Source organism: Triticum aestivum, chromosome 3A (assembly GCF_018294505.1).
Source record: "Triticum aestivum cultivar Chinese Spring chromosome 3A, IWGSC CS RefSeq v2.1, whole genome shotgun sequence".
In the NCBI taxonomy this organism is placed as follows: Eukaryota; Viridiplantae; Streptophyta; class Magnoliopsida; order Poales; family Poaceae; genus Triticum; species Triticum aestivum.
Genome location: NC_057800.1, coordinates 563,517,653 through 563,534,355, shown reverse-complemented (window position 1 = coordinate 563,534,355; position 16,703 = coordinate 563,517,653). Strand labels below are relative to the sequence as shown.

Sequence of the window (16,703 nt, the reverse complement as noted above, 5' to 3'; positions counted from 1 at the left end):
TGTGCATAGAACTCATCAACAGTGGAGTCACCCTGCTGAAGAGCATGCTCCTGACGAACCACAGATAGGTATAAGGCATCACCAGAGGGCTGATAGCGCTGACGAAGCCGAGTCCACATCTCGAATACAGTAGAGAGGCCGAGAAACTCAAAGGCAAACTGAGGCAGAACACTAGCAGTGAGAATAGCTGCGGCACGAGCATCATCATCAAGCCACTGAGTGTAAGCAGACAGATCTGCATGATAAGTCTGAAGTGCGTCCTCATAGGTCTGAACCTGCTCATCATAAGCAAGAACACTGAGTGTAAGCAGACAGATCTGCATGATAAGTCTGAAGTGCGTCCTCATAGGTCTGAACCTGCTCATCATAAGCAAGAACGACAGCGTCATCAGCCAGCTTAGCTGCATCCTTGGCAGCTTGATCAGCGTCGGTAGCAAGAACCAATGGCGTCGGCGGAGTAGGAGCCACAGGAGGACTGGGGACTACACCAGAAAGAACGCCCCAGAGATGAAGGCCATGCATATGAATGCGCATGAAGCCGATAAACTCAATGTAGTTGGTACCATCAAAAATCAACGGACAGCGAGGAACAGCAACACAACCCGAGGACTGAGACATCGTGCCTTTTTTTTGGATCAATAGAAGGCAGACGTTCAGGAGTATCGATCTGTAGCAGCGGCAGGAGGCTCGATCAGGCCGTAGGAATCAGAAGTGGACGAGCCTCGGAAGCAGAATCTCGATCTGGCCTCGAGCGGAAGTCTGGGCGGGGCAGAGCAGGCCGATCCAATCGGGGGCTGCGGGCGACGAGTTGGAGTAGGCCGATCCAATCGGGGGCTGCGGGCGACGAGTTGGAGTTGGCAAGGAGCGATGGAGCGGAACCGGCTTCGATCCCGGCAACTTCGAGCCGAGCGGCTTCAATCCTAGCTCGAGCAGAGGTCGGGCAAGAAGCGGGTGGCTTCGATCCCGGAGACTTCGTGTCGAGCAGAGAGGAGACCGGCTTCGCGTCGGCGGCTTCGATCGAGGAAAGAGTGGAGCGGACGTGGGGAGTCGACGGCGGAGAGAGAAGCAGCCGCGGCGCCACGGGAGGATCAATCACACGAGTTGCGGCGTGTAAAAAAATTGACCTGGCTCTAATACCATGTTAGGAAATATGCAACTTGTATTTCCAGGTGGCCATAGGCCAGTATATATACATGTACAGGTGTGGAATATATGCAGGAAACCCCTTATACAATAGGGTAAATACGAAAGGTTACATGGCTATATGTATATAACTCTAACAATCATCATCAAGGATATGTATGATAATGTTGTGACAAGTGTTCGAACAAATGTTGGCGACAATGATGACTTCCCGATTAAAATAGAACTGCACCAAGGGTCAGCTTTGAGCCCTTATATTTTTGCTTTGGTGATGGATGAGGTCACAAGGGATATACAAGGAGATATCCCATGGTGTATGCTCTTTGTGGATGATGTGGTGCTAGTCATTGATAGTCGGGCGGGGGTTAATAGAAAGTTAGAGATATGTAGACAAACCTTGGAATCAAAAGGTTTTAGGCTTAGTAGAACTAAAACCGAGTACATGAGGTGCAGTTTCGGTACTACTAGGCATGAGGAGGAGGAGGTTAGCCTTGATGGCAGGTAGTACCTCAGAAGGACACCTTTAGATATTTGGGATCAATGCTGCAGAAGGATGGTGATATCGATGAAGATGTGAGCCATGGAATCAAAGCCGGATGGATGAAGTAGCGCCAAGCTTCTGACGTTCTCTGTGACAAGAGAGTGCCACAAAAGCTAAAAGGCAGGTCCTAGAGAATGGCGATTCGACTTGCAAATTGTATGGCTCTGAGTGTTGGCCGACTAAAAGGTGACATGTTCAACAGTTAGGTGTAGCGGAGATGCGCATGTTGAGATTGATATGCAACCACACAAGGAAGGATCATGTCTGGAATGATGATATACGGGATATATTTGGGGCAGCACCGATTCAAGAGAAGCTTGTCCAACATCGTCTGAGATGGTTTGGCATATTCAGCGCATGCCTCCAGACGCTCCAGTGCATAGCGGACGGCTAAAGCGTGGTGATAATGTCAAGAGAGGTTAGGGTAGACCGAACATGTCATGGGAGGAGTCGGTAAAGATAGATCTGAAGGACTGGAATATCACCAAAGAACTAGCCATGGACGGGGGTGCGTGGAAGCTAGCTATCCATGTGCCAGAACCATGAGTTGGTTGCGAGATCTTATGGGTTTCAGCTCTAGCCTACCCTGACTTGTTTGGGACTAAAGCCTTTGATGTTGTTGTTGTAGGATTACTCTGTTTTGTTACATTGTGCCATTGAATTGGGTAATTTTGGACAACAGCTACCAAATTTCATACACACCACTTATAGAATATGTTAAAAGTGTTCTTAAGAAGTCATCACACTCCCAAGCGGGAGCCCAGTGGAATTCTTAAGTAGGTTTCACAGCATCTGACCATAATTTTACTACCTTATTGTTCTCATATTTAGAACATAAATCAAATTTATTTAATATTGGTTCTCTTTTGCGTCCTCAATAAAGATGAGAAAATTGCTATGAACTTCAGATCTGGCCGTGAAAGTGATAGTGATGCTGAGGTCGAGCATGCAGAGAAGCTACGGCAAGTTAGAGCGGTTCTTGAAGAGGTAACAAAGTTAAAGTATTTATAAATTATGATTGACCTCGATAATGTTTTAGATTATAATCTCTTTGTATACCTTGTTTACCTAGAAAGCAAGCATAGAAGTCATGGTGCAAACAAGTTGATATATCCTTACACCATACAGTTCTCTTAACAACCTGGAATTTTATACATGTCAGCATGCAAATATTAGATCTGAAGATACAATTATTTGGTTGACGGTGGGAACTAAATCATAGTGAAAACTTAGTAGACTTAGCGAGATTCTACAAGAACTAAGAAATGTGACTCCATGTATATGTGAACGGAAGAGAAATGTCTGCTGTTATTATGTATACCAACATAAAAATGCACGAGTTCGTTGATATGCTTTTGATCTGAGCCGTCCAAAATCTCTAATCCAATTTTTATAATATCCATCCGATGGTTGTGGACAGATGTTATACTTAATCTCGTTTCACCTAGAGGGTTATCTTTGGTTCTCCAAGATTTATGTTCAACTATAATTCGATACTACCATCCCAAACTTGAGGCTAAGTGGTCCAGCGGCATATGTCATATTTACTCATAAACAGCCTGGTCATCAGTGAGGTTAGATTTATCTTGACAAAAATACTGTCCTAGCTTATAATGCTGCATGAAACTCAAATATGAAACTATTTTCTAAGGATACTTTTTGTTGATGTAAATACAAGGACATCAGTAGGCAAATTATTTAGCCATGTTTCTCGTCCTGAAATGCACTTGTGCTGCGGTATACAGGAATATGATTAGACATGTATATTTTGCTTAGCACATGTATTCTGCACATCTTTCTATCCTTGGGTATTTGAAGAAAACAATAATTTTACACACATTAAATATTAGTTCCTGTGGCCTTCAGGGTGGACACTTTTCAGGTATCTATAGGAAAGTACAGCTAAAACCATCAAACTGGGCCCATATTCCTAAAAGTAGTGGAGAAGGGGAGGAGGAGGTTCCAAGCGAAGCCCTAATGATTCTTAAGTATGGTGGTGTTCTAACCCATGCAGGAAGAAAGCAGGTTGGCACTACTTCACATGTTCAAGTTTCTGTTATGTTCTTAAGCCATTGTTTGATGAACATAATGGGCACCTTGCTAAAGATTTTGGGGTGTTAAGGATGTTATGCATTACTTTATTGATTTCTTATGTTTCTTGGGTTAGCTCAACGATCTTTTCGTATCCCAGTGTACAAATATTGAGCCTACTGTTCTCTAAATATAAAGTTGTTACTATTTTATCTCTACAACCTTAACATGCCTGAATTCCTTTAAGTTCACTCACATAAATTCCTGTCATGCATTTTTCATGTGCATTTTTTCATTGTGCAGGCAGAAGAGCTGGGAAGATATTTCAGAAATAATATGTATCCAAGTACGCCTTCATAAACCTTGGTACATTTGCTATATCAAATTGTCTATTTGCCACATCATTCTTTTAGTCGCCAAAGAGATAATCGAATTTAGCTGAAATGCATGTGTGAACTGAGTAACTAAACATTTTCCATAAGCTATCCATATTATTCTACTTTTCACTAGAACAATTTTTCTTAATGTTACCACTTGAGTTTCAGTGCGCAGCTTTGGCTTTGGCTAAAATTTCAATATTTCTGGTCAGTTTAGGTTCAGTTCAGTTGATTTACTTTAATGCAAGTTGTATGTTGAGTTTTTTTTAGTTATCATTGTAGGGGAACGCGACAGAAAACGAAAATTTTCGGTATAGCGAGCATGCCCAGGACCACTATGGAGACTGCATACAAGGTTTGATCTGTTCCGTACCGACTCGAAGCGCAGCGGAAGAAGAGTCGGTGGAGATCGTTGGTGCAGATCCCCGCAGCTAGGATTTACAACCTCCCAACCGCAAGGATGTACTCCCTCGCCGGACAGCCCTTCGGGAGGCGGTCGGACAGTCCCCCGGACGATGTCGCGGACAACCCTTCGGGAGGACCCTCGAAACTCGAACGGAGACTCGGACAGCCCTTCGGGAGGACACTCGAACAGCCCCTCGGGCAAAAGACCGAAACTACGACCTCTCTACGGGGTTGCACACATACGGTGCCAGCTATCCGGCAGGGCTTCGCCGTCCAGAACTAGTTCCCGCCGGAACCCAGACAGCCTTACGGCTGTACGAAACTCTTTTCGTGGGAGGGAGAGAAGAAGTCAGATAATGCATGGCATGTGTATGAGAGCAAGGGGATGAGCTTTGGGCTGCCCACTCCTCCTCTATTTATAGGAAAGCCAAGGGGTAGGGATGGCTCACAAAAACCCAAAATGCCCATGCAAATGTCACACATGAAGGGCATAATGGGGAGGGAAGTGGAGCTCCATGGAGCCCCACACATGTGGCCGGCCAACCCCCTTGGGGGGCCCCCATGAGGAGCATGCTTGGCCCCCAAGCCCTTCTAGAAGCCTTTTGGAAATATCCCAAAAGGTGACTCACCATAAAATATCCCAAAAAGCACTTTCACTATTCACGACGACATTTTTCAGTGTCCGTTCGAACTGAAAATATTTATGTGGGCTTAGAACATTTCCAGTACCCACCATAATAATTTTCAACGCGTTTCGAAACAATTCCGGTTTTAGTGATTTTCATCTGCGAAACGCATCTGAAGTGGCTCCGGCAGCTCCGAACATTTCCGGTTTTTATCTCAGAAAATTCCAAAAAGCTTCCAGAATGATTCTGGCACCCTCTAAAAATTATCAGGCATTTGCCGGAACCAATTTGACTTAATGGCATATCCCGAAACAACTTTTCGGTATCATTGAAACTCATCCGATGACCTCTCTCTGCGGTACGATTCCGCTGTCCGAAACTTTTCCGGTGTCCGAAACTTTTTCGGTGATTTTCTCTCAGACTCCCTGTCTAGTATTCAACAGATAGATGACCCTTAAGCGTGTGACCCTATAGGTTCGGTGAAGTATAGACATGACCTGGAACCTCTTCCGATCAATGATCAACATCGGAGCCGTGGACACCCGTATTGACCCCTATACCCACACGAATGAATATTCGAGTGAACCTCCAGTTGCCTTGAGCTATTCCTGTTGCTTCACGATATGTCACAAACACCCGAGGTGAGATTTATTGCATTCCTGTGGATCAACAATTTTGTCCACCATGCAAGTTACCTCGTTACCGGTTTTGTTCTCTTTTCTCGTTTCCGTGTTCCGGCATCCCAGTGATCAAATCACAATGTGTCTGGCCAGACGATGATGGATACCGTTACACCGAGAGGGCCCGAGTATATCTCTCCATCGTCGGAGGAGCAAATCCCAATCTTGAGCTATCTCGTTACTTGCCATACTTTTCCGTGAACCCGTAAGCCGCCGTAATAGCCACCCAGTTACGGATGACGTTTAACATACCCCAAAGTTCACGAAGCAAGTATGAAGGAACTCGATACTCTCATGGTCTAAGGAATTATGCAAACATTGACTTCTCTGTGTTATTAACCATTAACTTGTGACGAATGTATCTCATAGCATAACATCAAATTGGGTCGATACAACACAAGTGTTCTACTAATAATTGTGCCCTCAAAATTGCCGGCATAGTCATGCCCATGATCAGGAAAACAGGATCATCATGCAATACTTGAGCCAGTCATAGAGGCTTGACTAGGAATACATTTTACCGTTTATTATCCCACACGTGCACATGAGTTTCCCTCCAAGCCTCGTTTTATTTGCAGACTCGAGAATCATTGCAGTTATAGCATGGAACATAAACCTTCATTACAAACCAGGAGATACAAAATAACTGATATTACTGCCTCTAGGGCACATCTCCTACAATCATGTCATCAAGAAGGTGAGGAAATTTGCAGCTTGTATTTCCATGAGGCCATATGTTGATATATACACGCACGTAGTGTGTTAAATACGCCAAAAAGAACTCACAGTTTTCTCTCTCCCCCTCTCAAAACTCATGGTGGATGAACAACACTGTTTGGAGGTGTAAAACTTGTGTTGTGCTCTAATTTGGGCCTTAGTGAAAAATCCACAAAACAGAAGCCAGGAAGGCACATACTAAAGAGTAAACAGCTGTTGCACATGGAATCGCAAGAAGGAAACATCAACGCCAGTATGCTATGCGAGCTCATGCTTCATAAGGTCACTAGCAAGGCCGATTGCACCTATAGAAGAAGACGAGTCCGACCTCGGGACAAATGGTGGACAAGAGTGGAGGATCATGATCACTCACTAAATACCCAGCAGTGACCAGAGGTGAGACGCTCAAACCAAGCATAAAGGGCTTGCTTAAGGCCATAAGGAGAACGGCGAAGATGACATACCATGCCCTCAGGAACAAAATACCTAGGTGTTGGGTTGGGTATATGTGGACCTCCTCACCATTAAGAAAAGCACTCTTAGAACTTCATCTTTTCATGTTCCTTCTGTTGCTCATGTTCCTCAATTTACCATGCAGCTCCTTTCTGCTGGTCAGATTGTTGACTCTGCTTATATGGTCATACTCCATTGTCTCATGTCCATTCATATCCTTAGAGAACGTGCAAAAGTTTTGCACATCTTATCATTAAGCAGAAAAGCATAGTCATATAGAAGACCGCAAAAAGCATCTTGAAAATGAAATAAACACAAAAAAGTCCTAAACAACACAGACTAGAGGGTAAACCTCACAGGGGATCATGCGACCGATGAGTGAAAGCAACTGCCGAATGCTCAGATTCTGCTTTGAACTCATCTAACACATACACTATGTCACTGGATTCCGGATAAAAGACCTTGCTGTTGTGCCCTCGCCATGTGGACCACATTCTTGATCGCGCTTATTCCCGTTCTTGATCTTTTTTTAATTCCCATTCTTGATCTTTGGTACCCTAAGTATATCCTTTTTTTTCTTTGTTAATTTGGCTCTTATTTCTGTTCAGACTTCACTAGACAGCGGCTCTCAAGTGTTTTGTGAATCATCTGAATGGACTAAACAGTTAATGCCTGTGAATGTTGTGTTGATTTTTACAAATTTGGTTCACTTAGGTGAAGGACCAGGATTGCTTCGCCTGCACAGTACATATAGGCATGATCTGAAAATATATAGTTCAGATGAAGGCCGTGTCCAGGTAAACCGTAGTATTCTTCTTGCAATCCTGTGTTATCAAAGTATGTCATGGTCCATAGCAGGTTTTAGGATTTCGGAACGGAAACCAAAACCTGCATGCAGGCCAGTGATAATGAAGCTTCCATTTTCTAAAATAAAATCATGCATACTCTCTTCGAAAGAATAAACATCTCGCTTACTTTATTAATAAAATAACTGCTCCCCCCCCCCCCCCCCCCCCGGCGTACAGTTTTGGGAGAAAATGCATGTCCACATGACATGATTCATTATTTACTCGCAACTCTTCTAATTCCACTGCCTGTCACTGGGACACCCAAAATAGTACTCCATCCATTCCCTTATACAAGGCCACTTCATATTTTTATGTCTAACTTTGACCATTAATTTTACCTACAAAAATTGAGTTATATGCCATAAAGAACTATTTCATTGGATGCACATTTCAAAGAACTTTCCGATGATATATTTTTAATGACATATAATTCATATTTTGTTGGCCAAATTATAACTCAAAGTTTGACACGAAAAACGTACTGGCCTTGTAAAAAAAATGGAGGGAGTAGCATTATCCTATTATAAATTGGTTGATCTTTCATACGGTTGTAAGGTTGTTCCATTGAACCCAACTGTTTTAGGCATTGGGAAGGACATTTCCCAGTCTTTACTGTTGTTATGTCATTCTGCATGTATTGGTAATTTTGGATTGGTTGCTTCCATATTTGCTAATTGATTTATTGTAGATGTCTGCCGCGGCTTTCGCAAAGGGTCTTCTTGATTTGGAAGGGGACTTAACACCAATCCTGGTCTGTTCCTCTTCAATACTATATATATGTCAGTTGAAGCAAAGCAGAACTGCTATTCACTGGATTGTGATATGTCCAGGTTTCACTAGTGAGTAAGGACTCGTCTATGCTTGATGGACTGCAGGATGGTACTATTGAGATAAGTGAAGCAAAGGTATGCTTCAGATGCCAATACCATAACTATAGTAAATATTAGTTTGAAACTTCAAATAAGTTTTGCCACGGGAACCAATATAAACTCATAATACCCTTTTTTTTGTGGGTGTGGGTGTGGGTGTGTGTGTGTGTGGGGGGGGGGGGGGGGGGGGGGGGGGGGGGGGGGGATAACTCATAATACCCAAAAACTCGATCGCACTAAGAAATTAGAGAGTGAAAACTATAGATGATATTTAGAACTGAATGAAGTAAAACGATTAGCTGTTAGAAGGAAATTGAACCAATTGTGCAAATATAAGCCTCAGTGAGACTATCCTGTGCTTATGATCTTGGATATATTTTGCTCATAAATAAACATTTCATGTTGAGATTGAGTCCAATGTTTCTAAAATGCCCGTTCACTGCAGGCTCAGTTGCATGATATTATCATCTCTTCAAAAGTTGCAAATGGTGGTGATCCTGCGGGGTTTCCATGGATGGTTGATGGGGCTGATGTGTCTACAAATGCTGCTCAGCTTCTAACAGATTTGGTAAATCCATTAGATATCTTCTTTCATTTCCCTTGAATTCTAGATTTATACTTTTTATACAAGAGTGACTTGATTCCCCCACCCTTTCCAAAATAAAAGCTCTTGTTCGAGTCGGGAACAAACCCTTTACTCCAAACCGGGCTACTGTCAAAACTGGTGCATGGTATCCCGAAAACTGGTTGAAATTTTGTGTTTTGCCATGTCGGCCACAGGTTCCACACAAATGTGCTACTTCTTCTCTATTTCTCGCTTCAATTGCCATGAATCGCGAATGCCCCAGAGAATGCCAAAACTATTGCTCATTCTTCTCACTTAAAACATCCAGCAATATCTTCAACACACTCTAATATGTCAATTATAATGGTAGTAACTAAGTTGTCCCTCTCTGATCAGGCTGAGTTAACAAAAGAAATAACTTCACAAGTGAAGCGGCTCTCTGATGATGAAAATGAGGAGGTTGCAACCGATAGTGACTCACCTAATCATCCTTATGATCAAGCGAAGGCACTATGGAGAACAGAAATTGACATGGACCGCATCGCTGCTGGATTGCCTTGTGGCAGCGAAAGCTTCCTTTTGATGTTTGCTCGTTGGAAGAAACTAGAGAGGGATCTCTACAATGAAAGGAAAAAGTATGCCTCCCAGCTTTAACATTCTTATCGAGTGCTTGCCCGTTTAGAAGTCCTCTTAAGGAAATGCAGCCTTGTGTAACCATTGTCAGAATTCTCTCTATAATGCAGGCGCTTTGACACTACACAGATTCCCGATATATATGACTCTTGCAAGTAGGTAACAGTCTATCCCTCAGATTCTTACTTCTGTTTGGGTTTTGTCTTTACAGAAGAGCTGAATATATGTTTTCATATACTCTTCTGTAAGATCTCTGGAAATTACTGCCAGACCCATTCAAAGTTGTCTTTTATAATGAGCTTGCAAGATGGTAACACCCTGCATCTTTCCTGAAAACTAGCAGTGATATAATTTTCCATGTTCCTCTTCCAACTAAATCTGGGAAACAGCTATAAAAAAGGCAAACAGCTGGCCTTTATTTTCTGATAAAGATCGAATAGAAGTGCTATGGAAAATCATAGCCAACAACTTTTTGGTGTCTGACAACTTAGTTGATCTTTTGCTGTCACTGTCTATTTTCCATGCTCAGCAATAGACCTACTTCAACAAGAATAATGAGTTACTTGCCTCATGTAGGCGTCATTTGGTACAAAGACCTACTTTAACAAGAATAGTGAGTTCACTGAAGGGTCATAGGACAATAAATTTCTGATCTCATACTCTGCCCAAGTCCCGGAGAAGATCTGAGCTTACCTGCAGGTCTTTTTAGCCTTGATTAGTGTTATATATGCTGCTCTGGTGGATCACTTCAAATTTCAAATGGAGGTATCACAAAGAGAAAGAAATATCACCGTACCAACACTGTTTTGCCTTTTTTGCTGATTGCTTTCCGGTGCCTGTGTGCATCTGCTGTGTGCATTATTTTTCTTTAAATATTTTATTTCTTATATTCAAAGCTTCCTGTGCTTATTCAAAATGGCATGATGCATCTGAAGAAGATGGTGGTTCTTCATTTCTGCACATCACCTTTAAGCTGATCTGTCATTATTTTCTAATAATACTGTACATGACAGGTATGACCTTCTGCATAACTCACATCTAAATCTTAATGGTCTGCATGATCTCTTCAAAGTATCTCAGGTAAACCGAGCATGTTTCTCATCCCCAAAATAAAACAGAGTTGATAGATGCAATACTCCCCGCTGTTGATCATTTTATTCGGTGCTGGAGCTATCCGGGCCCAAGAAGTCCTCAGTCCTTGATTTTTTGGCATACAGTGTGACAAAAAGAGTGTCATTTTTGTGAAACAAAATATGAGAAGTGTAGTATTTTGATAGTTTGATGAAAGTATGCCTAGTCTTACGAAACGTACTCTTCAATTTGATGTTTCCTCATTCCAGTGCTATCTCTCGATCCATTTTCAGCCCAATATTTTTGTTTTCTGAAATTTTCTGCTCTACATTTCTAATTATTTTGTTGTGTTACTATTTCACTCAGTTGCTAGCTGATGGTGTCATTCCAAACGAGTACGGGATAAATCCGAAACAAAAACTCAAAATAGGTTCAAAGGTATTGTCTTTTGAATTGATTCTGTAAGTTGGGTTTGTTCAATGTGACGTATCTTGTATAGTTGTATATTCAATTGCTCATTATGCAGTATTTATTGTAAATAAGAAGATAAAGTTATTTAGACAGGGAGGATGCTGAATATAAATAAACTGATAACTTGTGGACAATCCGCAGACATTCTACTACTCAACGCTAGGGTGTTTTCCCCTTTGTTTCGTGGTAAAAATCATCACGTTCTATTTCTTCTGTCCATTTCTGCAGATAGCACGCCGTTTATTGGGCAAGATACTGATTGACCTGCACAACACCAGACGAGAGATTACCGAGGTAGCTGCTGAATCTAGTACACGACATGATCCAATAGTAGTATCTTCTACAAAACGTAAGGAGAGGTGTTACCATGATAGTGTTAGGAATGAGGGTTTTGAAGGATCTAGCACAGACGAGAAGTCAGTTGATCTAGATTCCCATAAAGAAACAAAATACTGCTTAGATCCGAAGTAAGTAACTTACCAAGAATTCCAGTCATTTTGACTTCTGAATGATACAAACAGATAAGCAAATAATCTTCCTGCAGATATGCAAATGTGATGGATCCCGAGAGACGTGTTCGAACAAGGCTCTATTTTACATCGGTATGTAGATGATCTTCAACCTTTATTTCTTTTTTGCAAGATTTTTTTGTTCATTTGTGCTTTCTCGTGTTATGACATCATAGAGCATGAAATATCAATCATGCTCATTTTTTACATTCTCAATAAATTAAGTGTATCCTGGAGTAGTTTTCTTGTTCACTCGTTTTCTCCTCAGAAGCGACTCAAGATTTTGTTCTTCTCTTCTTGTAGGAATCACATATACATTCTCTAATGAACGTACTTCGATACTGCTATTTGGACGAGTCTCTGAATGGAGAAGAGAGTCTTATCTGCAAAAATGCTTCAGATCATCTATTTAAAACAAAGGAACTTGACTACATGAGTTACATTGTGTTGCGTATGTTTGAGAATACGGAGGTATTAAAATTCCCTTAACCATGTGTGATGGATCATCGTACCTTTGCAGTGTTTGTTACTAACTTCACCAACGAAAAGCAAACAGTACAATTATTACTGTCTTTATCTTTTATTTTTTAGAAAAGGATCTACTATTAAATGTGTAAATACACTTGTTTTCTTACATGTTACTTGGTGCAGTATAATTGCTATCAAATTGATACAAACTTGTGAAACCTGCAGTAAATAGCTGATGTAGTTTCCATCTCTTGGTATAAACAAGTTTGGAACCCAACTTGCCAGCATCATGCCAGGAAAAAACATAAAGCATGACCAATTGAAATACAGATAAATCTTCTACATCTGTTCCAGATTTAGTTTCAGTATCTTGATATTGGGGGAATATTAAGTATTTGTTTCCGTGAATTTAATCCTCAAAATCCCTGATACGGAGAAGCATTAATAGTGGGGTTGCGGCACTGCTTCTTTAAGCAATCTAGTTGCACCCATATTAATTATAATAATGGAGAACAGCATGCCAGCAACTACATCAGTTTCATACAGGTGCTTTTAATGCTTTTAGGATTCATTCCATGGCAATATTTTAGATAAATAATATCTCTGATTCTGTCTTATAAGTTTTGAGGCTTATACCACCTCGAAGTCATGAACTGATTTTCTGGAACAATTAGGACATGCAAGAAACATATCTAACATGAAGCAATGTTGTTTCTTTTCTTTAATTGGCACTACTATTACAGGTGCCTTTGGAAGATCCAAAGAGGTTCCGTATAGAGATGACATATAGTCGTGGCGCAGATATAAGTTGCTTAGAGGTGATTTTGGTTGATTAACATGAATTTGTTCTTAATGAATGCATTACTCTTTAATTCACATGTTTCTTAAAATTTCTCCATGCAGAGTGCAACTAACACAGATTGTTTTCTACCTGATGACCACACAATGCAAATTATGGAACCGGAGCAATTGCAAGAAGTTGGTTCATATCTCACCTTAGACAAATTTGATAAAATGACCCGCCCATTTGCAATGCCAGCTGAAGATTTCCCCCCAGCTACTCATTCTCAATGTTTGGCAGTCCGCTTTTGTGAAGATATCAAATCGCAAGGAGCAAGACGGGTTAATCTCTATCCCTGTTCCTATTATCAATATTGTTGCTAGTGGATAAAACCTTCCTTTCCTGTCTCTTTGTCTTTTATTCCCTTGCTTTCATTTGATGAAGTGCACACATTTTGTCTTAATAACCTTAGTGCACTATGGCATGCTGTTCTTGAGCTTCATAATCCAAAAAGAGTATGAAGATGCGACCAAGATAATGTTAGAATTATGTCTGCTTTTTTTGACCAATCTATCTGTGTAGAACGTTGGTTACTTCTGACAGTAATCAACCAGTCATATCAACACTATCCTATGAATAATTGGGCAGGCAGATATTATTACAAGGCTATTCTCCTCTTTCAACAAATGATGCATTTTGGCTATACCTTGTATTTAACCTGTTGTGACATTGGCCTAGAATTTACGTCTTCGTTTATCTTACCAGCACACAGATTACTACTTGGGATTCTCCTTAACTTTCTTTATTTTAAAAATTTGTAGCAACATTAGTGAGACATGCTGAGTGGTACCCCAAAAGGAAGGCAAGAAGCTTCAAGAATAGCACATAATTGCTCAGTTCAGCTGCAATGTGTTCTGAGTCAGTAAAGTCACCATTTGAAAGAGCTCAAGTAAGTGGTGTACCAACAGACTGAAGTTGATAAAGCACCCAACTATCACCAAGATGAGGCAAGCCATTCAGTGAAAATGCTGGCAAGGTCCAATGACATCATGCTGCAGAAAGAATCTCGCCCACACTGAGAAAGGAACTTGCTCATTTCCCAGATACTAATGTGTAAATAATAGCTTGTGTGTATAGGCTAACTATTTGATACCATTTCTTCCAGGATATACATGGAGTACAGATGATGTGCCCTTTAAATTTTATTGTTGCTACTTTTTATGCTGGTCGAGAACACAATTTTGGTTAACCAGGAGTTGCTTTCTGGTTTCTTTTTTGCCTACATCACTTTGTTTCTAGTACGAATGTAATCATGTATAATGCCTGATTTGCATGGTAGTAAATTAATTCAGTGAAAACTCACATAGTACGACACTGCTTGATCTACACATAGGTTCAATGATGAAGACAAGCAATTAGTTGCAGCCTACAGTGCAACATCACAAGATAGGAGATACCTCGGTTACAGTTAGACACCTAAAGACCCTAATATTGCACAACAGCACACTGATTTCTCCCTTATCTAGAGGAAGAACGCCTATCAGAACAGATCATCATAAGCGACTATTTCTCGCGCTTTGTGGATTGCTTCTGGAGCTATTCTGGAGCTTGGGATGGCCAAAGCATCACTCACAAAATTGTTACTCGCATCCGCTGGGTCTGATTGAACTACGCTTGTCGAATTGTTTGGCGCCTCACTTGCCTGTACAACTAAAACCTGTATCAAACGAAAGAAACACCAATCTGAGTACCAAAGGTTGGCGAATAAAGTGAAAGCAAGACACAGTATACATCTGAAACCCACACCCATACGCTTCATATGAATTGAGCAAGAATCTCACAGAGATCAACAGAGTCTATTGGGTGATGTCAAGCAGTATATCACAGATATAAATGCTTAATTCTGGTCTGTATTCAATTTTGCAAGTCCTGCCATTTTAATCAGTTATTGTTACTGCTATGAAGCACAACATATCAAATAGTCAATCAACTTTGCAGAGATAATGAGTATGCAAATTGATTAGATTACGAAAATCTAGAATGCTTGGGTAAATAAAAATTAAACTACCAAGTGAATGACAAAAGTGAACAACCAGATTGGGTTTGACATGTCTGAACTGAGCTAAAACCTACCAACATAATATGAACCTAAAAGGGGTAATGGACTACCAATGCCTGGTCTAGCCTTGTTAGAGGCATCAGGGAAATTCACGCATTCACCATCAACTAGCTGGTTTGCACCTCAACAAATCCAGCTGTTTTGGCACTACAAGTAAAAGAAGGCTGGAACCTTAACCGGATCTTGCTAGATGTACAGCAAGTTAGCATTGGCCCGAATCTAGCAAAAAATTGGCTCCCCTGATGCTGAATCCAGCAACTGCGACATCACGCTTCAGCAAACGTAGATCTTTACCTTCTTGGATCCGATGGTGATGCCGCACTCGGGGTCGAGGGAAGCGGCAATGGCGGCCGTGGCAGCGGCAGCGGAGCGGAAGGAGACGTGCCCGGTGGCCGCGGCTGCGTCTATGCGAGTGCGCGCGACGGGGCCGTACGCCTCCAGGCGCGACTTTAGCTCTATCACCCCGCACCCGGGCGGCAGCCCGGCGACCATCACTACGGACGGCGCTGGAGCTGGAGCGGCCTCCAGCTCGCCGGGCATCGACTCCAGCGGGCCGCGGCGGCGCTTCGCTGGGGGGTCCGGGCTCGTGCGCCCGCGCTTGCCTCTGCGGCGCGAGCGTCGATTCATGACTCTAGTCCGTACAGATTGAGGGTGCCAGAGCTCAGACTTCAGTTGGTTTCGTGGCTGGTCGCCTTTTGAGACTCTGCGGCGTTGTTTTTCTGATATATGGTTGTGCTACTTGATTTATAATTTCTTTGGAGAAGAACTTAGATTTATACTACCTGTAAATGTGCGGGAGATCAAACAATAACACACGTCTCTAATATCATAAGCATTCTCACCACTCTTCACAAGTCCATGCCCTCTGTTTTAACATCACAACCAGTGGTCATTCGGCGCAGTGAGCTTCCAAAACAATGAACAACATGTCGAACAATGAATCAACTGAGGGTAGGATTTCTCAGGATGTCAATTTGAAACATGAGATTTGGTCCCGAGTCAACTTACTTCAGCTTATTAAAAATAAATAATATTATGAACAAATTTAATAGTAACAATAACATCAAGTAGATTAATCTGGAGTAACGGTGGGAGCAAGCAAAACATGTTTGTTTGTGTTAGGCAAGATCATGATTGATATCTGGTCGAGACCTCCTGCCCTTCCAATCACCGTCTGATGTCACGGCTTGTGCAAACTCCAGGCCCTACCTCCCTTGCGCCCCCTCCCCCCCGCGCGCGCGCGAATCGGACATTATTCCTTTTTAGTCCATGTCATTTGTAGCCGACCATCAACTGCTTTACATACACAACGACATGTAGACATATATTTCTACACGTACATATATATCACTAAGCTAGCTAGTAGTTTTTCTTTGAAAAAGAACAAAAGCTAGCT

At 41.8% G+C, this 16,703-nt stretch overlaps 2 protein-coding genes across 6 annotated transcripts in view; one reads left to right on the top strand and one right to left on the bottom strand.

Annotated features, from left to right (window-relative positions):
- LOC123062235 (inositol hexakisphosphate and diphosphoinositol-pentakisphosphate kinase VIP1) overlaps positions 1-14,470 on the top strand; it is a 28,647-nt gene extending 14,177 nt beyond the window's left edge. For all 5 annotated transcript variants that reach the window (XM_044485667.1, XM_044485666.1, XM_044485668.1 and 2 more), the window contains 17 exons: positions 2,593-2,671; positions 3,551-3,709; positions 4,019-4,061; positions 7,688-7,770; positions 8,510-8,572; positions 8,652-8,726; positions 9,136-9,258; positions 9,652-9,890; positions 9,999-10,043; positions 10,902-10,968; positions 11,326-11,397; positions 11,659-11,897; positions 11,975-12,032; positions 12,243-12,410; positions 13,151-13,225; positions 13,311-13,529; positions 14,010-14,470. In XM_044485667.1, coding sequence (XP_044341602.1) covers positions 2,593-2,671; positions 3,551-3,709; positions 4,019-4,061; positions 7,688-7,770; positions 8,510-8,572; positions 8,652-8,726; positions 9,136-9,258; positions 9,652-9,890; positions 9,999-10,043; positions 10,902-10,968; positions 11,326-11,397; positions 11,659-11,897; positions 11,975-12,032; positions 12,243-12,410; positions 13,151-13,225; positions 13,311-13,529; positions 14,010-14,018 — 1,816 coding nt within the window. In that variant the 3' untranslated portion in view covers positions 14,019-14,470. The remainder of the gene's footprint in view (positions 1-2,592; positions 2,672-3,550; positions 3,710-4,018; positions 4,062-7,687; positions 7,771-8,509; positions 8,573-8,651; positions 8,727-9,135; positions 9,259-9,651; positions 9,891-9,998; positions 10,044-10,901; positions 10,969-11,325; positions 11,398-11,658; positions 11,898-11,974; positions 12,033-12,242; positions 12,411-13,150; positions 13,226-13,310; positions 13,530-14,009) is intronic.
- A 33-nt stretch (positions 14,471-14,503) lies between these two features.
- LOC123062236 (uncharacterized protein At1g27050) lies at positions 14,504-16,022 on the bottom strand. The gene is made up of 2 exons (XM_044485671.1): positions 15,602-16,022; positions 14,504-14,905 (listed from the first exon to the last, which is right to left on the bottom strand). The coding sequence occupies exons 1-2, from the start codon at positions 15,932-15,934 to the stop codon at positions 14,729-14,731; spliced, it is 510 nt and encodes a 169-aa protein (XP_044341606.1). The 5' UTR covers positions 15,935-16,022; the 3' UTR covers positions 14,504-14,728.
- Between the last annotated feature and the right edge of the window lie 681 nt (positions 16,023-16,703).